At 43.7% G+C, this 26,366-nt stretch overlaps 1 protein-coding gene across 1 annotated transcript in view; it reads left to right on the plus strand.

Moving 5' to 3' along the window:
* Window positions 1-26,366, plus strand: part of LMX1A (LIM homeobox transcription factor 1 alpha) — a 154,699-nt gene that overhangs the window by 82,750 nt on the left and 45,583 nt on the right. Inside the window, exon 4 of the mRNA XM_004027821.5 lies at window positions 24,180-24,412. Coding sequence (XP_004027870.1) covers window positions 24,180-24,412 — 233 coding nt within the window. The remainder of the gene's footprint in view (window positions 1-24,179; window positions 24,413-26,366) is intronic.

Genomic DNA, 26,366 nt, shown 5'->3' on the forward strand with positions numbered 1-26,366 from the left:
TGATACAGTGGATGCTTCATAAATATTTGTTTATTACAAATAAGATAGTCTATAATGAAGTGCTGAAATGTGTTTGGTGGAGGGTGGGGGGAAAGAGTCATGTCTAAGGAGACAAAATAATATTTAAGTGGTCAATATACAGGATCCCAGATAGGAAGGTGAGGTCTCAGTTGACAAGCTCCAGGAGGTTCCTAGTTGGTTCACCTGACTTTCTTGACAGATTGTTTTCTCCTTTGAGTTGCCTGTGTGAATTGGCTGTGTGAATGGGCTTTGTATGGATGCAGATTGTGTGTCTTGGGACTTGCTGTTAGGAGGTGCCTACTGAGAGATATCGGGTTGCTTGAGAAGATGGCCAAATGAGCCCCCTTCTGCAGACCATACATGCTAGTCACTTCTTGGAAGGGCTTGGGGTATGAGTTCCAAGTCATGACAGGTCATTCACTGACTATGCTGGCATCAGATATTCCTTCTCCAAGTGGTTGCTCAGAAAGAGTTCTCTGTCAGCCAGACACAACACATCTGCCCTTGCCCAAAGAGCAGTTCAAGGAATTGCTCTGGAGACATCCTCAGTAGTGCTCTTGCCTGAGCCAGGAGAGCACTTAGAGCTCCTCCTCGTTCATGTCTCCAGCTGGGTTGGTGCAAATTCAAACCATGAATGCTTCTCCTGGGACAGATGGGAATGTGGAGGCAATGCACAGCCTCCTACTTCCCTTTCATGCTGCCAGGGATGTGCTTATTAATGCCTCTGTGGTCCGTGGAAGAATGTTCATGGAGGTCTAAGTCCTTACTTCCTCCCAGCTATCTATGTTGTCTGGGGACTTCTCCAGGCTGCATTCTAGGCTGAGGGCCTTGTTAGTCACAGGTTTACCCTCACTAAACCACACCATCAATAACTATCACTCATAGACATTATGCAGACCCCTAGCAAACCACCCTGACTGCTCTGGGTACTCTGGAGCTACTGGGTTTCTCTGTGGCTCCTATTTCGGCACTCGCCAGGCAATGAAACACAGCCAGCTGACTTCAGTTCATCCTCTTCCTTCCACGCTTTCCTGACATCATCTCTCCCTGCCCCCACAGCTCTGGTCCTCCCAAATTGCCACTATGGTCATTGTTCTGTGTTGATAGAGGGGTGCACACTCTCCGGCCTGGAATGTGCACTTGTTTGGACCCAGTGGAGGTGGAAACAGACTGAAGGGGAAGAGGCAGGGAAGGAAGCAATGAGGGTCTCTTCCACCACTTGGTTGCCACCCTTACTTTGCCCTGCTTTCAATGAGTGAATGAGGGTGGTTGATGCTTCAGCCACCAGTGTAACCAGATCTCTGTGGGCTCTTAAGAAATGGAGCTCTCTTCAGCAGCAAATGTTTGCAATTAACTTTAACATATGGTGGAATTTGTTTTTGTATTCGTAAAGTATGATAGGCAGTGAGGATTTGGCAGGGAATGCATCCGGCTTGTCAAGCCCTGAGCCTGGCTGGTGGGAGGGATCTTTCTTCTCAGTTTGGAGGACCAAGCCCTGTGGTGGGCAGTGTGGTCCTAGATGAATTAGCTGGGGCTCTGAGCCCTTCCTCTGGTTGATAGGTGCAGCAAACCACCATGGCACACGTTTACTTATGTAACAAACCTGCACATCCTGCACATGTACCCCGAAACTTAAAAAAAATATATTAAAAAAAAGAAAGAAAATGTCCTCTATCTGTGCTGTCCAACATGGTAGCCATGAGCCATGTTTGTATGCTCCTGGAGAAAAAGTACTGAGATGCCTTAAAGTAAGGCAAAAGTGGGAAAGTGAAGACTTTGGTGCATTCTTATAGACAGTCTTATCCTGCCCCCAGCTACCTGGCAAGGCTCTGTCCTCTCCACCAACCTAAATCCTTCCCAGCCCTCAAGAGTCAGCTCTTCTGGCTTCCTCCGGCTTGGCACATCCTCCTCCTGCCAGGTATTTCTACCTGCCCAGCAGCAAGGGAAGAGTGTGGCTCTCTTCCTTTTATGATGGGGATCAGCATCCTCTAGCCTTGGTGACTGTTGCTTCTCAGTCTTGGCCACTGCCCAAGACCTGTGCTCTTGGTCCACTGCACCCTCAATTGGAGGGATGTCCTGCAGGATCCATGTACTTTGATTAGCTATAGGAATAGGAATCACAGATCAGCTCTGTGGCCAGATCCCAGGTGAACTATATGAGTTTAGTAGGTTTTGGGCTGCAACTAACACAAAACTAAATGAACAGAGGCTTAAACCAATAGGAGAACTATTTTTACTAAACCTGAAGTCTGGAGGTATGTGATACTGTGTTGGTTTGGCAGTTCAACAATGTCATCAGGGATCCAGCCTCTCTCTATCTTTGGGATGTTGGTATTGTCCAGCTTGATACCTAATACCTGCATGATGGCTTCTCATCCTCACAGGACAGGGTCCAAAGTATGAAGGAAAGAGCTGGGACCAGGGGGTTCTTCATTGTTTACTTCTTACTCACAGAGCAAAAAATTCTTTCTTAGCAGATTTGCCCTTATTTCTCTTTGGCCATAACAGGACCACGTCTTCCCCAAGGCTAGCCTTGGTAAAGGGGAAAGAGATGGGTTGGCCTGGCTGGGATAAATGAGGACTCATCCCTGGGGTGGGAAATATTGCTACCTAACAAAATCAGGGTTCTCTTTGCAGGCTAGAAAATGGTGATTGGGAGGGAAATGGCTGGCTTTTGGGAAGGTAGCCAGCAGTATCTGTTGTGGTGAGGCTCCACTGTTGGAAGAGGAAATTGTCACTGGGTTGTTTGAAACCATCAGAAAAGGAGAAGTCATTCCTGAGAAATGAAAGGCATTGGGATACGGGATCCCAGTGGTCCCTACTTTTCCAGGATTCTTTCCCATCTGTCCTGTGTGCTGGTCCTAACGGAATATTCTTCCCACAGTGTTCTTTGCTCAAGTTATCCCTATGCTCAAAAATGTGTTAAGACTCCCCATTTCCTATAAAATAGAGACTGAAGTCAGCACTCAAGGCCCTCTTCCATCCCACTCAAACCAACCTCAGATCTGGCAGGAAATAAGAATTTTCTAAAACATCCTGATACTCCCCTCTGCCAAAGAGGTATCAGTAAACCTGGTTCATTTTCTAACTGTTTGACACACCTTGAGTGGCTTTTGGCCTCTACACCCTTGCTCACTCTAGGGTCTCCACTTGGCTTGTCTGAACATATAGCTTGGCCTGCTCAGATTCTTAATGTTTAAGGCTCCCATTTAAGTTATCATTTCCCTGGAGAATACTTCCTTGCTTGCCCCCACAGGAGTTTCCTGAGTCTCCAAATTTCTCTAGCCCTTGTTTTCAGTGTATCCACATGAGACACAGAATTGGACAGGCATAGATGATCTTATGGGGGGTATGAGTCTTGAGCTGACTCTTGAGGGCTGGGAAGGATTTAGGTTGGTGGAGAGGACAGAGCCATGCCAGGTAGCTGGGGGCAGGATAAGACTGTCTATAAGAATGCACCAAAGTCTTCACTTTCCCACTTTTGCCTTACTTTAAGGCATCGTAGTACTTTTTCTCCAGGAGCATATAAACTTGGCTCATGGCTACCATGTTGGACAGCACAGATAGAGGACATTTTCTTTCTTTTTTTTTTAATATATATATTTTTAAGTTTCGGGGTGCATGTGCAGGATGTGCAGGTTTGTTACATAAGTAAATGTGTGCCATAGTGGTTTGCTGCACCTATCAACCTATCACCCAGGTATTAAGCCCAGCATTCATTAGCTCTTTTCCCTAATGCTCTCCCTCACCAACTCTCCCTGCACAGGCCCCAGTAAGTGTTGTTCCCCTCCCTGTGTCCATGTGTTCTCCTTGTTTGGCTCCCACTTATAAGTGAGAACATGCGGTGTTTGGTTTTCTGTTCCTGCATCAGTTTGCTGAGAATAATGGCTTCCAGCTTCATCCGTGTCCCTGCAAAGGACATGATCTCATTCCTTTTTATGGCTGCATTGTATTCCATGGTGTATATGTACCACAGTTTTTTAATCCAATCTACCATTGATGGGCATTGGGTTGATTCCATGTCTTTGCTATTGTGAATAGTTCTGCAATGAACATAGGCATGCGTGTATCTTTATAATAGAATGATTCATATTCCTTTGTGTATATACCCAGTAATGGGATTGCTGGGTCAAATGGTATTTCTGGTTCTAAGTCTTTGAGGAATTGCCACACTGTCTTCCACAATGGTTGAGCTAAGACATTTTCGTCATCACAGGAATTTCTACTGGAGAGGGTTGATCTAAAGGGTCACCAGGGGAGATGTCTAGTGTGGTTGAAATTCTGGTATCTTTTGGTGCAGGGGCAGTTCCTGCATTTATTCTATTAGTTTGCTGAACTCTTATCTGCAATGTCTATTATGAGGATGGAAATGCAGGCTCTGTGCAAACAAACCTTAGAGAAGCTGATTCTCAGCAGGATATTCTAAGCAGCCCTGCTCTCTGCACTGGGAGTGATAACACCCTCTGGAGGTAGTCTCCAAATTGAGAGTCTAAGCTCGTTATCTCACCCTCTTTTGTCCCAGAGCCTCCATGGAACTGAAATGTTCTTGGTGAGGTGATGGGAGTAAGTGGTGAAACAGGAAATCCATCTCTGGGTAGCTCTTGGCTAGCCTTTGGAGGCTTAGCCAGGGATGAGGTAATGAGTCTAGACTCTAGAAGAGGCCACATACTATTGGAGATTTCTCTCTGTCCTATTCCTTGGCTTTGGTTCCAGTGTATAGAAAGTATAGCTCTGCTTTTGAGGATTTTTATGTTGCCTGTCATATGGTCTTTGCAATGGCTTTCAACAATTTTCATAACAATGTGAAGCACATGTAGACAGCTAAAGCCTGACTATCTGGATAACTGTGTACTATTTTACAAACTGCTTTTAGAAATATCTCCTTATTTGCTGCTGATGACTGGTGGATGGGTGTCACTAAGCCCATTTTGCAGTTGAAGAAATTCAGGCTCAGAGAGGTTAATTACCTTGACTAAGTTCACACAGCTAATAAGTGGTAGAGTGGGGCCCCGAATCCAGACCTTTCAGTGCTCTTTCTGCTATATCATAGCTGCCCTTAAATACTAGAAAAAGATATTTTAAACATACCTCCACCTTACTTACTATGTGTACATATTGGCATTAGATGTGGGAATATTTACTAGTGATCTTGGTAACAACATCTCTCAATGCCATTCCTAAGGCCTCAACATTATGCGTGTGGTTTGAGGTGCAGGGCTTAGTTTATCCAGTCAGTGTGCTCACTCCTGAGCCATCTGCTTCACCATTCATGATCTTGGCCTTAACACTGGCCCCAAAACATCAAGAGAAGAGTAAATATGTGGCATAGCAAAATTATATTACACAGTCAAATATGAGTGCTTTGGTTTATGCAATATTTTGGCTTAAACTTGGCTTCCCTCATTATTAGATCAAATAATCCAGAGTGGTCCAGACTTTAGGCTCTTTCCAATATGAGTTTCTGAGAATTCTGCCTAGAGTATCTAGGAGTCTTTACTTGCTCTAAGTTAAGGCTGACACTCACTCCACAAGTGCCCTAGTTCCCCTCTGATCTCCCTCTCATTTACTTGTGGAATGTCACTCCAGTACTCCTCCCCAACTTCCCTCCTACATCCTGAAGATTTCTCTAGTACAAAATTATTCTTATCAGCAAACATTCTGTAATTACTCTCATTAAAAACAATCTTTTGACCCTAGATCCCCCTCTGTCTGTCACTCAATTTCTCTGTGTTCTTTAGTAAAACTCTTTGAAAGAGATGTTTACTCTGGGTCACCATGTCCTCTCATTCCACTGAGGCTTTCTCCCTAGACATGTCCTCCTCACTGACCTCCCCAGTACTGAATTCCACTGCCAGTGCTCAGTCATCAACTCACTTGATCTGTCAGTAACCTTCGGTGGGTTTCATTACTCCCGTTCCCTTGAAATATTCACTTGAGTTGGTTTCCACTTCACTTTCCTGTTTTCTTCCTGGTCTCTTCCTCTCAGTCTCTGTCATCTGTTACCTGGGGTATTTCAATAGCCTTCTCACTGGCTTTCTTCCTTCTATTCTTATCCTCCCCAGAAGTATCTCTCAACACAGCAGTGATAGTGATTCCATTAAAACTTCATCCTAGGTATAGGATGAAAGAATTGAAAACAGGCATTCAGATAACTACATATGCACACATGTTCATAGCAGCACTATTCACGACAAAAGGTGGAAACAGCACAAATGTGCATGAATGGATGATTGGATAAACAAAATGTGGTCTATCATACAATGGAATATTATTTAGCCATAAAAATGGAGTATTGACACATACTACTGAACACATGTACCTCAATATATGCTACTGAATGCAATGAACCTAGAAAACATTATGCTAAGTGAAAGTAGACACAAAGGGCCACATATTATATGATTGTATGTATATAAAATATCCAGATCAGGTATATCAGTAGAGACAGAACTCAGATTGGTGGTGGCCCACATTTGATGACAGGGAAAATGGTGGGAAACTGCCTAATGGGAAAAGGGTTTTATTTGGAAATGATGGAAATGTTTTGGAACTAGATAGAGGTGGTAGTTGCACTACATTGTGAATGTACTGAATATCATAGAATTGTTCCCTTTGAAATCTACGAATTTCTCCTCAATAAATAAAGGAAAGAAGGAAGGAAGGAAAAGAGAGAGAGAGAAAGAAAGAAAGAGAGAGAGAGAGAGAAAGCAAGCAAGCAAGCAAGCAAGCAAGCAAGCAAGCCGGGCGCAGTGGCTCACGCCTGTAATCCCAGCACTTTGGGAGGCTGAGGCAGGTGGATCATGAGGTCAGGAGATCGAGACCATCCTGGCTAACGCGGTGAAACCCCGTCTCTATTAAAAATACAAAAAATTAGCTGGGTGTGGTGGCGGGTGCCTGTAGTCCCAGCTACTCAGGAGGCTGAGGCAGGAGAATGGCGTGAACCCGGGAGGCGGAGCTGGCAGTGAGCTGAGATCACGCCACTGCACTCCAGTCTGGGCGAGAGAGCGAGACCCTGTCTCAAAAAAAAAAAAAAAAAAAAAAAAAAGAAAGAAAGAGAAAGAAAATTAGTTCATCCAGCATGTTGCTTCTTTGCAAAATGCCCTCCCCTGGTTTCCAGAGGAAAAGTTGAACTCCTCCCTGTGATTTACAAGGTCTCTCTGACCTATCCAGCCTTTCCCTTGCAAATTCTCTAATCTCAGCTCTTACCTCTCTTTCCTTTGCCCCATCTTTGCCCCAGCCACACTGGACTCTATTATTTGTCCAAAGTGCTGGTCCTACTTCTACCTCAGGGCTTCTGCTCCTGCTGTTTTCTCTGCCTAGAATGTTCTTCCCACAGATATTGGTAAGGCTCATTCCTTATCAGCTCCTTCAGATGTTTGCTCTAACGTCAGTTATCCAGGGAAAATTATAACTCCTCCAGACCTGGCACTTCTCATCCTCCTTTACTCCTTCATTTTCATCCATTGCACTCATCTGACATTTAGTTGGTACCAATTTGTTTTCTATCAAATGTAAACTCCAAGGTCAAGGATTTTCCCCTAGTGTGTTTACTGTTATATTCCTAGAACCTGCAGTAGTACCTCAATATTAGCAGCTAGACTCATAGGCACCCAATAAATATTTGTTGTATATATGAATAAAACCCCTCCCTTAAATAACCAATCATTTAGGTTCCCTGATTACCTTTTTCACTATTTACTAATTATAAGGATCCTTGTGTCTCTTTGCGGGAGGTGCTATGAAAGTCATATTTCTCCCAGTTGTGCCTATAAATTAGTTGGTCATGAACTTTAAGTTGTTTTCTGGTTGGTGAAGCTGTGTTGTGGGTTTTGTCTACCCCTTTTCCTCTGCCCATCTCATGCAGTTTGGGAAAGAAATATTATTCTTCATGGAGGTAAGGTACTGACCTGTTCTTGGAGGAATTCAGCCCATGACTGAAGTCTAGATAGCACTACATTTCAATGACAATAGCAATGACTAGGTTCTCTTCCAGGGTAGCTCTCATTGGTACAGTGCAATGGAGGTTGATGCCAGTGTGTATGGCTCCCTGTTCACAGTGGAAAGATGTGCAGGGCTCAGGGAGGCACTCGCTTTTGAGTGCCAGAGAAGTCTCTTCTTCCTGGATGACTGGGGCAGTATCTACAAGCCTTTTGAAAGGGAACTCCACAAGAGCTCCTCTGCCTCTTCCTTTGCCAAAAGGCAAAAGGCTCCCTGCCCTTGTGCCTGGCTCTAGGTAATCTGCCAGTCACTGAATGATAGAGGCAGGTGTTTCTCTTGGAACCAGCAAGAGAAGCCTCTGGCCTTATCTTTTGACTTGGAAGAACAGGTCTGCAACTTCTTATTTTTGCAATTGTAACTTGGAACCTGAAGGTCCAAGCAGGGAAGGGGTGGACCCCTGGGGCTCCTTTTCCCTTTTTTTTTTTTTTTTTGAGACAGAGTCGCTCACTGTCGCCCAGGCTGGAGTGCAATGGCACGATCTCGGCTCACTGCAAGCTCCACCTCCTGGTTTCCCACCATTCTCCTGCCTCAGCCTCCTGAGTAGCTGGAACTACAGGGGCCCACCACCATGCCCGGCTAATTTTTTTGCATTTTTAGTAGATACAGGGTTTCACCATATTAGCCAGGATGGTCTTGATCTCCTGACCTCATGATCTGCCCGCCTCGGCCTCCCAAAGTGCTGGGATTATAGGTGTGAGCCACTGCACCCGGCCTTCCTTTTTTATTTCGAGGCAGGGTATTGTTCTGTCTCCCAAGCTGGAGTAGAGTGGCTTAAACGTGGCTCACTGCAGCCTCGACCTCCTGAGCTCAAGTAATCCTCCCACCTCAGCCACTCAAGTAGCTGGGTACAGGCACACGTGACGACATCTGGCTAATTTTTAAATTTTTTTTATTGAGACGGGGTCTCCCCAAGTTGCCCAGGCTGGTCTCAAACTCTTGGGCTAAAGCGATCCTCCTGCTTCTGCCTCCTAAAGTGCTGGGATTATAGGCATGAGCCACCGCACTAGGCCTCCTTTTCCTATATCAGCATTCCCTTTAGTTTCACCTTATAAAATCTGAGAGTGCACTGCCGCAGCAAAATGCAGACATCCCTCAAAGGTCGTGCTCTCTTGAAGACTTCTTCTGGTTGAGGACACCCTAACTTGTCATTAGTTATTTCCATGGTTGGGAGGGGCTGCTATAAAAAATTCCTCCCCAAACTTCTGGCTGTAGCATGCTGTGTGGATTTCTAGTCTAAGGCAGCATGTATGTGTGTGTGTGTGCATGCATGTGTGTGAGCATATGCATGCTTTATGCATGTCTGTACACATAACTAGTCACTGTGATTTTAAACCAAGAATCCTGTTTCACAGGGATTTTTGTGGTTCTTTAGCTACTCATGTCTGTCCCTCTTATTTAATCCTCTGAGTGGAGCTGGGTATGGGGAGCAGAGCCATATGAAAGGCATCCAAGATGAAAATTATATTGCAGACTTGCACATGAGTTTTGTGGTTGGGGTGCTGGTGGGGGCTGTGTGCAGGCTTCCACCATTCCTCCTGGTTTTTTTTTTTTATTTTTACCCAGTCCCTCCTTGCTTGTTTCAGCATAAGTCACAAAGTTAGTTGATGCTCTCCTGGGTTAGACTCATCCTGGATTGTTGATCTCATTCTGGATTTTCTTTTAAGTATTGGAAGGGAAACTCTTGCCTTTCCTTTCTAGGTAAAATATTTCAATATAATTGATAACCTTCTTCATTCAGCACTACCATATCAGGAGCTTGTGTTGATAATGGTGGTAGTATTACCTTGTAGTCACACAGAGCTTTTATTTTGCAAAATACCATCCTACCATTTGATGAGGACAACCCCAAAGCTAAGTTAGGCAGTGATATAATGGCAGACTTGATTTAAATCCTGGCACCCCCAAATACTAGCTGTGTAAAGTTGAGCAAATTACTTAAACCTTCGTAAGTCTTTGTTTTCTTATCTGGAAAATGGGAATGAAATAGATTGCTAAATCACAGATGAGGGACATGGTCTGATTTAGGTAGTAGGATAACCCTGAGTGTTGTGCTGAAGATCAGCATAGCAGGTGACAAGAGGATGCAAGTGGTCCATTGAGGAAGTTGTGGAGGTAACCCAGGGAAGATATGGTGGAGGCAGGACTATAGTGGGAGCTGTGAGATAATGCAAAATGACTGTCCTGGCTATTCTTTGAAGGTGGAGCAGAAATTGCTTGTTGGCAGATTGGATATGAGATGTGGAGGATAAAGAAGTCAAAAGTGAGTCCATGATGTTTATCTTGAGCAACAGGTAAGATATAGGTGCCATCCATCAATGGAAATGGAGAGGTTGTGGTTGGAGCAGATTGGAGCCAGGGTGAGGTGGGTGGGAAAAGATCAGGAATTTTATTTTGGTTTTGTTAAGTTTGAGACTGTGATTAGAAATCCAAGTGAAGATGTTGAGTAGGTAGTTGGGTATACAAGTTAGATTCAAAAGAACAAGCTGGGGTGGAGACAGAAATGTCAAAATCATCTAGCAAATGTATGATATTTAAAGTAATGGGACTGGATAAGATCCCTAAGGGGAGTGAGCATAGATAAAGAAGAGAACTAAACATTTCATGGTCAGGGAGATGAGGAGAAACTGGTAAGGAAGAACAAAGCAGGAGTGACCAGGTGGGAGGAAAATCAGGAGTGAGCAGTCCTGGAAGCCAAATGATTGATGATGTCCAAGCCTGCTGATGGGCTTAGTATGATGAGGACTAAACACTGTGGAGCTCATTAGTGACCTTCACACGACAATTTTGTTAGAAAGGGTGGGATAAGTACCTGATTGGATTGGTCTAAAAAGAAAGGAACTGGAGATAGTAAATAGAAGTAATTAAAATTTTTTTTTCTACAAAGGCCATCAGATAAATGAAAAAGTAGCTGATAGAGGAAATGGAATCAAGAGAGGGGTATTTTTTTTCCAAAATGGGAGAAACAAGAAAAATATTGTAAAACATATTGCAAAGAGGGAGAATATATGATACAGTTTTTGAGTAAGCATGAAGTGACAAAGTTTAGCACCTAAGTGGAAGAGTTAGCCCTTGATAGGAGTGTAGGACATTCAAGACATCAAGTGGGAAGGGATATCCCTTTGGCAAGTCAATATGAAGAGACTTGAGCAGGATTGGATTTGGCATCATATAATTCTGTCTTGACTAATTTTAATCAAAGAGAGCTTTAATTTTTCTCACGAAGAGGGAGTCAAGAAGTAGGAAGTCCAAGGAAGGTGTAACTGCTCAAGAAAGTTTTCAAGAATTCAGGCTTCTTTCTTCTTTTTCTGCATTCTTAACAGGTAGCTTTCATTCTCTTAGTCCCAAGATAGCTGTTTTATCTCTAAGTATTGCATTTTAATTCCAGGCAGAAAAAAAGAGAAAAGGTAAAGAGCAAAATGTATGCACCAGCTGAGATTGTCTCATTTTATTAAGAAAACAGTAGCTTTTCTAGAGCTTTCCTCACCAATAGAATCCATGTACTACCTCACATGGCTACCCCTAGCTGCAAGGGAGGCTGGTGAGAGTTTCACTTGGGAACATAATCACCTATATTTTGGTTATAGAAGGTAGAGCATAAATGATGATTGTGTCTTCCAGTTTAAAAAAATTATTATTTTTTATTTTTAAAAAAGTATGGCAAAATACACCTAACATGAAATTTATCATCTCAACCATTATTAAGTGTACAGTTCAGTGGCATTAAGTACATTCATACTGTTGTGCTACTATCACCACTGTCTATCCACATAAGTCTTTTTATCTTGCAAACTAAAACTCTATGCTCATTAAATAGTACCTCTTCATTTTCTTTTCCTGGAAGCAACTGTTCTACTTTCATCTCACTGAATTTGACTACTCTAGGAACTTCCTAAGTACCATCATACTGTATTTGTCTTTTGCGACTGTCTTATTTCACTTATCATAGTGTCCTCATTATGTTGTAGTGTATGTTAGAATTTTCTTCCTTTTTAAGGCTGAATAATATTCCATTGTAGGCATATACCACATTTTGTTTATCTGTTCCTCTGTCAGTGACACCTGAGCTGCTTTCACCTCTTGGCTACTGTGCATAATGCTGCTATGAACTTGGGCATACAAACATCTCCTTGAGTCCTCGTTTTCAATCATTTTGGCTATATATGCAGAAGTAGATTGCTAGATCACATGGTAATTCTATTTTTAATGTTTTTGAGGAAACTCCATACTGCATTCCACAGCATTGCACCATTTTACATTCCCACTAACAATGCACAAGAGTTCCAATTTCTCTACATCCAACACCTGTTATTTTCTTATCTCTTTGAAAGTAGCCATTGTAAGGGGTATGGTGACTTCCAGTTTTTAGTGGATGGAAGGAGAGTTGAAATGGAAGGATGGGGAGAGAGTTGAAGAATAAAAAGTGTTAAAAATGGAAGGATATAAATATTTTTAAAAATCGAGAAACAAGAACTGTGTCACTTCCACCGGATCAGACTTTATTGAAACTTCTATGGGGTTCTCAAGACACCTGAAGTCTAACATGAAAGGAAGGCAACATAGTTCTGTGATAAAGAGGCTGCTTTGGGGATTCAGGACCCTGAGCTTCTGTGCACAGGCTCCATTACTGCTGGATTTTGGAGTGTGTATAATGTGCCACATTCTGCTGTTATGCCAGTTTTGCCCTCTGTATAATGAATGTAATTGAATAAGATCACAGAATCTGACCCCCTTCTCAATTATTTCAGAGCTAAGATGTTTATACAAGATTGCATGTGCTTTGAGATCCTTGAACTAAAGGCATTCTGGAATTAAATAATCCAGAGATATTTTCCACCCGTCAGTTAGAAAGGGAAAACCCCATAGCAGCTCCCTGTGGTTTTTATGCCACAGGGAGATTTTTACTCAGATTGCCAGTGGATGCTTTTCTTTTCTTGTTTGTCTCCCCTACAAGACTGGGTGACCCTTGAGAACAGGAGTTATGTTTAAGGAGGAGGATGATCATCATAGCTGTCAGTGTTTTGAGCATTGTTATATGCTAGGCAGTGCACCAGATGATTTAGGAATGTAATCATTGGTTTTCAGAATACATTTAGTTCCTAAAATAGTGCTGCTGGAAACAGTTGATTCTAGGAGCTCTTCAGCTGTGACACTATGGCTTTAAAAAAAGTTTCTTTTTGGACAAATAGCACAATGGTAATAATAAGTGAAAAGTGATGTTGACCAAAGCAAACAGGATTTATGGAGAGTTTGGTGTGGCCCCCTGCTGAGATCCCAGAATCTTCCCCATCAAAATACCATCAATAATACCCTTGTCCTTCCTGTTATCACACACACATGCACACACACACAGACACACACACACACCAGGAAATATACATTCTTTGCAAGAGTATACATTGTATTGGCCACGTGCCATCCAGCCAAGCCAAAAATTGTGGAACAATAGGAATCTGTGCCCAGAATATCAGCTAAAAATACCTCATTTCTTATGCTCTGTTGTTTGCTGGGTATGTTTAAGAGTGTCCCAGGAGGCTAATGAGGATGAAGCGAAAGGAAAACTGACATTTTCAAAGGAAACCAAACCTTAACTCCCTAAAAGGAAAACGTATATTTTCCATATGTCTGTTTTATGTTTCTTGCCATTTGTGCATGTCTGTGTGGCAATATGGAAAGTCTATAAGTTGTGCCACCTTGGCTTGAGTTATTGAAATCCACACTTTCACCACAGTCTTTTGCTCTAGGGCTTGACTCATAGATACTTTTCAGATTTCAACAAAGAAGAGGGGGAGGAAAAGAAAGCTTCCAAGTAGGAGAGACTCACTGTCCCACACACAGTGCACTCATTCAGCTTGTCTGACATTGTCTACACATTTAGTTGTTCAGAACACTGCTTAAGAGCCTGGAGGAGTACCTTTTCATCTCTCATTGGGCCATGTTATAATCTCTTTAGTTTCTTGATCATTGACTAAGTCTCAGGCTCTGTCTGATCCTCTCAGCAATCATAGCTTTCTTTGTGGTCTGGGGTAGATTATTGTCCCTTTATCGGCCTTGGTTTCTTTCCATTTGTAATATGAGGAAAGAGGTTGACTGCTCTCTTGGTGGACAGGAGGTCAGATAGCCAGGGAAGCAAGGCAAGGATAGGGATGTCTCAATACGTGTCCACACAATAGTCAGCAGCCTCTGTAAGAAGCAGTCATATGAGAACCAAAATGATGTGGGGAAATGGTCTGTTTCAAATATTTGCAAGATAATGTCAGCATTAACCAAATAGCAACTGTTGGCTCTGGTTGGCTAAACATGGAGCTGACAACTTCCTGAACATATGCTGGGTGTTAGGCAATGAATTTGTGTGTGGGTCAACACTCGTGGCCAGTGTCAATATTGACCTTGGGTTAGGGTAGACCATAGCCATAGCTGCCTGAATGAGATGTACCCTCAGTTTCCTCTCAAGTGTTTGGCCTTTCACAGTTGTTTGTTGGTGTCTTCTCCAGTAACATATGAAAGGCTGGTTGAAGTTTGATTTGATTTGTTATAATAATGAGGGACAGAACCTTGAGATACATATAAAGTTCTATTTTTGGCTCAGTTGGCTGTCTTGAAATAAATTATCTTATATAAATATTTACATGGGCAGATATGGTAAACTGATTTTAATAAAGGGAGTTAATGGCTACTACTTATTGAGAGCAGCTAGTATGTGTCAGATACTTAAAATACACTATCTTACTTAATCTCCAAAATATCTCATAAGGTTGTTATCATCTCATTTTTAGAGATAAAGAAGCCGAGGCTCCAAGGGAGTTTGTAACTTGCTCAAGTTCTTAAAGATAGAACCAAGGTTTGAATCCAGGTTTAATCAGATGTCAAAAGCTGTCCTCTTCCCACAATGTCTTGCTGATTCTGGAATGGACACCTTGCGAGAACAAGAAAAGCACTTAGTTAGGCTACCGTTTCGAGGTAGAAACCACCCATCGCCAGCAACATTTGTGATAGATGAAAAACCATGTGCATTACCCTGCCCTTCTTGGTGAGGCCAGTGCCTTGCGGAGCCTCTGGGACGTGCAGACATCATACTTAGCAGTTCTCACTCCCACTCGTTCATCCCATTGTATGGTCCTCCTTATAGCTCCCCAGGAGCTGCAGGCAGACAGAGACCCTGATTGGCTCTGCCAGCCACTTATTGTTTCCCATTTTCTCACCACTGCAGAGTCTTGAGACGTCTCCTATAGAAGATCCTGCCACTCTATTGTCCATGCAGACTTTCCCACCACCCCAGGACCATGTGCTTAGTTGCTTATTGTGGTGTTGTTGGCTCAGCCTCAAGGACAGAGACCTTGAGCCAGCTGACAAGGTTGCTTGTGTCACTACTTCTAAGGCCACAAGCCATGCTTTTGGTTCCCAATACTTTTGAATACTCTTCTCTCACCATCTCTCCTTCAGTTTAGCCACATGGTCTCCCAGACTCCCAGCAGCAGATTTTCCGGCAGACAGTTTTGGCTTATGGCCAATCCCTGTCTCTGCCTGGATGACCTCAGTTGCCAAGTCAACATGGCACTGAATGAATGCTGCTATGCTGCCCCCTGGTGGAGAGGTGGAAACTGAATGATACACAGATTCCTGCCTTGTTAAAGAGCTGCCCCAAACCCTCTCTTACTTTCTAAACCGGAGGGTTCATATATCTCATCAAAACTCATATCGGTGGTGCCTGGAGAAAGACAGCTGAACTGTAGTAGACTACTGTCCAAAGCTACAGATGGCTGTGATTTCTTATTTTGGTGGGGGCAAACACAGTACACTACAATTGGCTCAAACTGGCACCAGGGTTTTTCATGGGTTTGCTTTGTCCTCCATCCTTCTGCTTTTTTTGTCTATGTTGTGGAGGCTTTGAGAGGCTCTTTTTAAGGTCTGCAGGACTTTGGGATGAGGTTGATGAAGATCTTAGCCTCTCTCTGGGTGGACTTCCTCAGGTCTTCCTGGGTCCAACCCTGTCCCCATTGGCTACATTTCTGCCTATATCTTGAAAAGAATGACCTGACTTGCCAGGCTTCCAAGGGAATGGGGTTCCAGCAAGATTGGTCTTGTTTCCCAATCTCTTTGGAGTCACAGTAGACTCTTGGCTGGTGGTGTTGGGTCAGAGTGTCCCCACACACTATTTGTTCCTAACCCACATCCATAGAGGGTAGGCCTCTTTCAGAAATCCCTTTGGGTATTTTGGGGTCCATGAGCTGAGTAGCCTCAAGGGATCAACTTTTTTTTTAACTCCTGCCTTTTACCTACCTACATGTCTGCAGTGGAGTCTCAAGACCTTCTACAAAACCATGGGGCTGTTTCGTGACCCCCTCATGAGCTGAGGCTGCCATCTTAACTGCTTGATCTTTCTACGTGTTTCTCCTATGAAGACAGTGCTAGAGAGCATGTGAGAGAGAAATACAAAACAGGACCCATGAGTTCGCCATCCCAGAGTGGTTCTCTCCTACGGAGAGAACTGAAATACGGTCAGATTCTCTTTGAGTTCATAAAATAGTTCTATTTACCCCTATCCCACAAATTTAGTGAGATAATGGATAAAAAGAATATCACACTTTCTAGCACTGAGTGGGTACTCAATAAAGATTAATTCTCTTTTTCCTGTCCTCCACAAGCCCCCTTCCTTTGCAGAAATATGATTTTTGGAGCTGAAATATGTTCTAACAATGAAAACACTGATGTTCAGAACGGTAGGGTGATTTTCCTAAGGTTACACAACAGGCATTGAAATCCAGGAGTCCCTAGGGTGTCTTGGTGTGTTGTCATCTTGCTACCGTAATGCCTGCAGTACAGGGGTGTGCTGTTGCATCCCGAAATACGGTGCTTCTTTGTTGATTGCCATAGACTTGTCCGCTAGTAGTTTCTCAGGCATCAAGCCTTCATATGTGCTTTTGAAACATTCTTGTCTCCTTGGTTACAGAGGAGGCTTCTCAACTCCTGTAATAAAAGCTTGAAATATAAAAATGGGAGTAAGAAATTATCCAGCCTAGTGGGTTTCCAACCTGCCTTAGGAGCAAAATGTTGTCTTCCAATGATACTCTTCTATTAATAGAATAGATATCACGTCTTTTGGCTTTAGCTGTTTTATATTTATATATATTTGAATGATATGGTTCTGGAAAAGATTTTGTTTAAGAATTACCATAGCAAGGCAGTGTCATGTTAAAACACTATCTGGAGACCTGAATTTAGGGTTGAATGGAGTGGGTTTCTCTGGTTGAAAGTGTGTGGAGACCTAGGAAACAGAGTCATCCTTCCTCCTCAGCCTCTAAGTTCTTGACAACTCTGATCTAGGACAGAACTTTTCCATTGAGAAATGGATGATAAGATAACCAAGATTCAGGGAAAGGTGGTGGCTTTTCTGAGGTCCCTTGGAAAAGGCAGCACTTTTGAGTCCAGATTTCTCATTCTAAGTCCCGTGTTCTTTCCCCAACACCTCACCTAGGGCAGGATGGCTGAGTTTGGTTACAAGAAATACTGCTTCGGTCCGATTTGGTGGAGAGAGGGAGAGATGCCCATGGCTTGGTGTAAGGAGCATGTTCTGCCTGCACCACGAGCAGTGTGTCTCCTTGGTTCATCTTCTGGGTCAGCACTATGCTCTGGAGATGCAGTCATGCCCATGTCAAAGTCATGCCCATGCTCATGCTGCGGAGGAAGTGTTCTCTTAGAATGGAACTCACAACATTCTTTTTTTTTTTTTGAGACGGAGTTTTGCTCTTGTTGCCAGGCTGGAGTGCAATGGTGTGATCTCGGCTCACTGCAACCTCTGCCTCCCGGGTTCAAGCGATTCTCCTGCCTCAGCCTCCTGAGTAGCTGAGATTACAGACATGCACCACTATGCCTGGCTAATTTTGTATTTTTAGTAGAGACAGGGTTTCACCATGTTGGCCAGGCTGGTCTCGACCTCCCGACCTCAGGTGATCCGCCCACCTCGGCCTCCCAAAGTGCTGGAATTACAGGCGTGAGCCACTGCACCTGACCAGAACTCATAAAATTCTTAAGCAACAAGAACGATGTTTGAGGCAAGAAAGAAAAATCCGCACAGGTCAAATGATAAAGGCCCAAAAAATTGCACTACACCTTATAGGTCACAAAGTACTCCATGTACATTTAATCCTCATTAGTCCAGAGATGAAGGCATCATTATTACCTTTTACATCAAAGCAAACTGAGGCAGCAAGTGATGAAGTGGTGTTCTCCCAGTCATGCTGCCTGGATGTGGCAGAACCTGAGAACCCAGGCTCTCTCACCAAAACTGAAAGTTATGCATCTTATAGCTTGCAGCTGTGCAAGAAGAGATGTAAGCAAGGCATTGAATAGCATTTCAGCCAACTTCTATTTTCCTGCTTGGCAGAGTGAGTGGAAAAGGGAGAGTGAGAGGAGGTGCAGGGAGAAAGAAGAAAAGAAGATAAAGTGTGAGACAAAAGATTCTATGACCCTTAGCCTAAGCTAAGCGCATAGGTCTCTTCTTTGTGCTATTCCCAGCTATTTCTCTCTGCATATCCCAAACACATCCTACTGAGGTCATTTATTTAGAGTCTGCTGCCTTCCAGAGAATGTGAACTCCCTGAGGAGAGGGACAGCCTTATTTATCACGGCATCCCCAGAGCCTTCCCCACAGAGAGTGATCAATAGAGGAAGAACAGCACTGAGTGCTTAGTCTCTGCAACAAGTACTGCCATGGATGCTTTTCCAGGAGGTAGATACTATTATTCCTATTTTACAGGTGAGGGAATTAAACGCAAAGAGGAGATAAGGAATCATTTGCAGAGCTTTCAGGGGTAGGAGAATTTATGACATCAAGGAAAGTTGGGTGGTGTTATGTATGCCTTGATGAGCTGGACATCTCTGGAAGCCTTGTCCAGCTTGCCAGGGCACAGCCAGGCTGCCAGGCTCTGAACCCACAGCGAGGTCTCATTAGCATTCAGTGGGGGAAGTAACCATGGGGGATGCCATCCAGAGCATTAGGAAGAGACAGGCTGTGTTTTAATTATGACCTGGACTTTTGAACAAACCCTTTTCTCTGCTTGTCTGAGCCTTAGAGAAAACAACTTGTGGGAGGTGTACAGTCAGCAGCTGGGTCCACAGCGGTAGCCGTACAGCTGTGTACACATCTGGCACACAGGTGGTGGACCACATGCACCTTTTCTCCTTGAATTACTCTGGGGTTAGTGAAGGTAACAGGAGTCAAGGTAGTAAGACGAAGTTGATCTGGTTTGAACCCAGAAAGGGAGGAAAAAACAGAAGGAGAGAAGAAGAAAACAGGACTGCCCCGCGCTCTTCCTGGTCTGTAATCCCCAGTGACCATGACCATTTCAGGATTTGAGCCCAGACAACTCCCGCCACTTCCTCTAGTGACTCCTGAGTCAACATGGTGGGCTTTCTTTGTTGAACTCACTCCAACCCTCCCTTCTCCAACTTGGGGGAAATTTTTGGAGTGGGGGATGAAATTAAGAAAGCAAGAAAAAGAGGAGGAGATTAGCAGGGTGGAAGTTAGACAAGCACAGATGCTACCACCTGCTGTTGCAGCTTCTCAAGTGCTTGTTGACTCCCTGGGAGCATTTGCCTTGAGTCTGTTTAACAGTTAATTCCAGGGGAAGGGGAGGAGAAGGAGGGCTTGGGGACAAAGGGCCTTTGACCAGCTCCTGGAAAAGCATTGATTAGTTTGCTCAGGTTGGCAAACAGCAACCGGGGACTTGGGGCCCAGGGATGAACTGGGTGGATTTTCTGCTCAATGACAGCATCCAGCATAGGGGAGAGGGAGTCAAGGCAAATAGTCAAAGGACTGATGTGCCAGAGGTTTAGACATAGAGAGAAAAACCACACTGGGCGAGAGGACAGGGGAAGGGCAGCTGGAACCTGGAGTTCCAGGCTCTACCATACCTGTTAGTGATAAACGAGCCATTCCAACCCCTTGGACTATCCCCCAATTTCACTTCCTTTCTGAAGCTGAGAGGCAGAGAAGAAGCATATCGAGATAGGTTATTCTGAGGTGCTTCTGACGGCCAAGGGCAAGGAGGACTGGTGTGGTGCTTCCAGGCAGCTGTTGAAAGTAAGACAGCACATGCACTTCCAATCCTGCAGCCTGGCCTCTGTTCCAGGAGGCTGTTTCCTGAGAGGTGGCTTCATCATCTTTTCCAAGCCTTGCCTTCCTTCACTCAAAGAATTAGAATGGCCCTCTTTTTTTGTGTCAACCTGTGAGTAATGCCTCCCTGGGAACTTCTCCTTAGCTTCCCCTTCATTCCACCCTCAAAACTCTTGTCTTCTTCCAGGAAGCTTCCAAGATAAACACACAGTGCACATATATTGATTTAGAATCATAAACCAGCACAATTTAGAGTTGGGAGGTGATTAAATATTATAATTATATATACTATAGCTTTATGCCATTCTATTTTATATTCATGGGACATTGCTTTGTATTGTTCTTATATCCTGTTTCCTAAAGGTAAATCCCTAAATGTAGATATGATTTATCTATTCATTTATGTGTTTGTTTACTCTCTCCCACTAACATGCGAGCTACATGAGGTCAAGGATTTGTCTGTCTTGTATCCTCTTGTGCCTACAACAATTTCTACCACATAACAGACACTCAGTATATACTTGTTTATGTACATGAATGCTGTTGGGATGGTGGTTTCTTTTCCTGCCCTCCCTATAAAGACACAGAGTTTGGTATATTTCAGGGTGCATAGTGGATGCTTCTGAATAAATGAAAGAATGAATGAAAAGAATAAATGATTGAATGAGTGCATGAATGAGATTTTGAGTGAATGGATTGGCAACCCTTAGGCCATCATGGTAGTTGGCCTGTCTATAGGAAAATGCTCTTCAGTTGTTCATGTTTTCTTAGCTACTGCCAGGGTGGGGCTCATTAGCAGAGCAAGGTGGCCTCATCTCCCTGGATAGGCTCTGAGTCAGCTCATATCTAGCTTTATAAAGAGGAGAGTGGTGTGGAGTTTTATCTGCTGTCTCTGGCCATTCTGTGCCCCCTTGACTTTCTCTCCTGTACGCTATCTGACCTTTCCATATCTACTGACTTCTCTGTCATGTGGGGATAAAAAGAGTGTTTTTGAAAGTATTTTTGCCTCTATTTTGCTACTACTTTAAAAAGAAAAAAACCTCTTTATTTTGGAAATAGTAAAATGAATGCTATAGTGAATGAATCCCAGAGATATTCTTAGGGTATATTGTCTCTGTGCTTATGCCAAAGTTTTGACAAATGCAATTATGGTATCATCAAGCAATTTTAAAAAGAAAAAAGAAACAGAGGGATCTGCTTTAAATTTTAGTTTTTTCATAGGTTGCCCTGAACTATTATTTCTCTGGAGTGACAAGGAAGAGAAGAGAGACATCTTTATTGGATATCTATTATGTGTCAGCTCCTATGCTAGACTGTTTATATATATTATGTTATTTCAGAAAGAGGGTGAACAAATTAGATCCATGAGTCAAATAATATCAACTTTTAGTGAGTACCCACCATGTGTGAGAGTATATAAATATTCCATAGGCCTTGTTCTTGAAATAGGAGCTGTTGACAAGATAAGTTATAAACTTGGGAAAAGTAAAATAATAAGGCAAGAGTAAGATAATATTTTGAGCCAGCAATTGCAAGCACTGATGGTAGAATTTTGTAGCTGGAGGAGACTGGCCTAACATCTTAACAACAGACAGAAAAAAGGAAATATGAAGGGGCAGGCTAAACAACCTGCCCAAGATTTTGCATGGTTATCTGTAGAGCTGGCAGCAGAGCCCAGGTCTCCAGTGCCCACCACTTTTCATATTGTAGTTTTGAGACATCTCCAGATAACTGTGGAATGACCCACAGAGATAGTTCCCGGTATCATCATTCAAAGGAGGGGCAGTCACTTCAGGCTGGGGGGCACAGATCAGGGCAGGATTCAAGGAGAAGATGGAAGCTGCTGTGTCCTGAAGGGTGGTTTGGGTTCAGATATATTAAACAGGAAAGGAAGGCTTTCTAGAATGGGGAAATGGCATAAACAGGCCCAGAGGTAGGAAATGAGTAATTTTGTATACTGGAGTCTTGGCATTATCATTACCTGCCAGCTCTGACCACCAGGACCCTGGGAGCCATGCCCCATGCTTTCCTATCTCCCAGCTGTAGGCTCTGCCCCCTTCTTTCTGTCTTACCTCTGCTGTATGAGTCCTGACCCTGATAATTTCTCAGCTGCTCACTCATCTCGCTACCTCCATTTCCATTCCACTTTTCATACAGCCAAGAGTTCCTTTTCCAGAACTTGGATATTACCATGTTAAAAAACCATTCAAGCCTGGAGCAGTGGCTCATGCCTATAATCCTAGCACTTTGGGAGGCCGAGGTGGGAGGATCATTTGAGGTCAGGAGTTCAAGACCAGCCTGACCAACATGGTGAAACCTCATCTCTACTAAAAATACAAAAATTAGCTGGGCATGGTGACATGCACCTTTAATCCCAGCTACTCAGGAGGCTGAGGCAGGAGAATCGCTTGAACCCAAGAGGCAGACATTGCAGTGAGCCGAGATCATGCCACTGCACTCCAGCTTGGGCGACAAAGTGAGACTCTGTCTCAGAAAAAAAAAAAAAAGCCATTCAATACTCCCAATTGCTTGCCAGATGATGTCCAGCTCCTTAGTGTGTGATTGGGTCATGACTTAACCTCACCTGTCACCTTTCTGGAGGTACCTGCCTCGAACTTGGTGGACTGCACCTTACAACCTGAGCATCCATGCCTGTTCGTGGCTCCAGGCCTTCACACAGGCTGTTCCCTCCCCTGGGACTGTCCCTCCTCCCACCCCTTTGTGCCTGCCAGCCTGCCTTCCTTACTGTCTTTTGTTTGACTTAGATGTATTGAATACATACTAAATGCACCCCCCGCTCACTCCCTGCAGGTTAGTTGTTTTCCCCTCTGTACTCCCACAGCCCTCTACTTTAATTATTTGGATATGTCTGTTTCTTCCATTAGCCTGAACTCAATTCTGAGAGGGATTTTCCTTTATTCATCTTCATATCACTAGCACTTACTGCTTTTGGCTTGGCATATATAATAGATAGTCTAACTGTTGTGTTGAAAATAAATGAAAGAAGAGTTAAGTCTTGAGAGATAGGCTGAATCTATTGAATATCAGGCTGGGAAGTTGGGATGCAGTTTCTCAAAAACTAGATTACACATTTAAGCTCTTACACACCTCAAGAGCTTATTAAGAATTCACAATCTGGGGCACATCCTTTTATATGCTGATAGGAGTGGGCCTGGACATTTTTGTTATTGTTGATTTAAATAATTTAAATAATAAGCTCCCCCAGGGATTCTGAACAGCCTGCCTGGCGCCAGTCTGTAGACCAACCTTTGAAAGCACTGTGTCATGGACCACAGCAAATACATTCTGAGCATTAACTCAGATACTCCTCTTTTTTTTAATTTTTAATTTTATTTTAAGTTCTGGGGTACATGTGCAGGATGTGCAGGTTTGTTACATAGGTAAACGTGTGCCATGATGGTTTGCTGCACTTACCAGCCCATCACCTAGGTATTAAGCCCAGTATGCATTAGCTATTTTTCCTAATGCTCTCCCTTCCCCCACCCTACCCCCTGACAGGCCCCAGAGTGTGTTGTCCCCTCCCTGTGTCCATGTGTTCTCATTGTTCAGCTCCCACTTATAAGTGAGAATATGCAGTGATGGGTTTTCTGTTCCTGCATTAGTTTGCCGAGGATAATAGCTTCCAGTTCCAATCATGTGCCTGAAAAGGACATGCTCTTGTTCCTTTTTATGGCTGCATAGTATTCCATGGTGTATATGTACCACATTTCCTTTATCCAGTCAGACACCCTTCTTAAGCCTTTGAATGACTCAACTGAATGCTTCAATTCAATCTCCTTAGGGAATAAATAACCTGGATTTAAAGTACATTTCATTCTAACATTCATATCCTAGTTCTTGAAGTTCCTTTTGCTGTTGACTTCAGGGGAGACACATAGGGAATAAATAATCTGGATTTAAAGTACATTCCATTCTAACGTTCATATCCCAGTTCTTGAAGTTCCTTTTGCTGTTGACTTCAGGGGAGACCCAGGACCAAGCCAGATTTTACTCATGGTGCATGTACTTCCTTTCTCCCTGCTGCCAGGCTGTTTGCTGTTAAATGTGGGGGCTGCTTCGAGGCCATCGCTCCCAATGAGTTTGTTATGCGGGCCCAGAAGAGTGTATACCACCTGAGCTGCTTCTGCTGCTGTGTCTGCGAGCGACAGCTTCAGAAGGGTGATGAGTTTGTCCTGAAGGAGGGGCAGCTGCTCTGCAAAGGGGACTATGAGAAGGAGCGGGAGCTGCTCAGCCTGGTGAGCCCAGCAGCCTCAGACTCAGGTGAGTGCCAGGTGGTGGGCAGGGCTGCGGTGGGGTGGGTAGAGTGGAGTTGGGTGGCTGTCTGCATTGTTTCTTCCCTAGATGGCCAGCCTTCAGGGCAGCCTAGCTCCATGGCAAGGCAGTTCTGTGTATTTCAGGAACTTTCTTTGTAAGTTCAGAGTAATCGCTTATCAGTCAGCGATTACCATGACAATGGTGCATAACAAATTACCCTCAAATTCCATGGCATACAACCATAAACACTTCACACACACAGAGAAATGTCCGGGTTAACTGGAGTTAACTGGACTTTGCTTCAGGCTTCCAGTTAGCTGGAGTCTGCTGATCTCAGCTGAGCTTAGCTCCACGCTGTAGACAAGGTTCAGGTATACTCTGTGCCATTCATTCCAGGATCCAGGTTTGAGGAACAGCAGCTGCAGGGCATGATCTTCTGACAGTGGTAAAAGTGCAAGAAGGCATGCCCAACCACAGAGCACATTTCAAGCTTCTGCACACATCATGTCTGCTAATATTCCATGGGCCAAAGCAAATGGCAATATCAAATCCAAAGTCAAGAGGAGGAGAAATATACTCCATGCACCACAAACCCTTGCCCAGGTATAGATACATAATACTATTAAAGAGGATGATGGATTGGAACCAATAATTCAGTCTACCACAATCACTGAACTGCCCTAAGCTTTTGTTTCCTCATTTGTCAAGTGGGAAAGATGGAATCTATCTAAGGCTTGGCAGGTCACATAAAGAAAGGCACTAGAATGATTTTATTCTTTCTCCTCACCACCCGCTCGACCCTCCCTCTTACTGCCTTGAGGGTTGGCGAAAGAGAGGAGACAGGTGAGGTTCAGAGATTTTATAGGGCAGGTTTCACAAGGTCAGAGAAATTACATTAAATTAACACTGACTACATTAAACATGGAATGCTTTTTTGGAGTGTTGGTCCCCGCAGCTCAGCATTCATCTTATCCATAGGAATCTGTGAGATCCAATTAGGTAACATCTATGTGACCTTACTAGTTCTTGCCATTGCCAATTCCAGTCCATTTCCAAGCCCCCTGTAACCTCACTCTATCCATCCCTTTGGCCTCTTTGGGAGTTTCTGATCACTCCCACCCTTCACTCCAGACTTACTAGGCCCTAGCACCTGTCAGTGTGTCTCACCTACTCTCAAATCTTAAAAGTCTATTCCTTTTCAGCCTCTTTCCCTCTCTCTTTTGTCCTGCTAGCTTATCCAAAAGGCAACTTTATGGGGAAGGTCTCTTAATCCCTCATGCTGGGTGAGTTTACCCTTAACTTCTCCTACTGGGATATTTACTTCATTGTAGTTACATGTTTGATTGTTTCTTATTCTTTTCAGAGTGCTAAACTGTGTGAAGGACAGTGTATGTCTTATTTACCACTATATTCCCAGGCCTAGCACAGGCTGGGACACTGGGTGCTTGATAAACTCTTTGTTAAAGAGTGAATAAACACATGAAGAAAAACCATTATGGCATGGTGCTTAAGTGCAAAAGCTTTGGAGACAGACAAGTGGGGTGCCTTAGCCAGGTTATATCACTATATCTCTGTGACTTTGGGCAAATTTTGGAACCTCTCTAAGCCTCAATCTCCACAGCTATAAAATGGTGATGATCATACCTACTAATAGGTTTATTGTTGGAGAATGAGAGAGAATGCATATAAAATGCCTGGTGTTCAATAAATGTGGGTGCTTAACATCCACTAGTCAGTGTTAGCATCTTTGTAGCAGCCCTGTTCGGCTCCCTTTACCTCCAGGTTAGTTCTTGCCTGACCTTGCTTGCAGCCTTAAGAAAGCTGGCATCAGGAAAGCCCCAACTTCTACTGGTCTTATTGGCCTTAGGTTTTCCTGGATTTATTTTGATTTGAGGGAAATTTCTCCTTGTCAGGAACACTGGCACTAACATATGGAGTATCTTCTTCAGGGGTAGTCGGG

This window comes from Gorilla gorilla, chromosome 1 (assembly GCF_029281585.2).
Source record: "Gorilla gorilla gorilla isolate KB3781 chromosome 1, NHGRI_mGorGor1-v2.1_pri, whole genome shotgun sequence".
Classification (NCBI taxonomy): domain Eukaryota; kingdom Metazoa; phylum Chordata; class Mammalia; order Primates; family Hominidae; genus Gorilla; species Gorilla gorilla.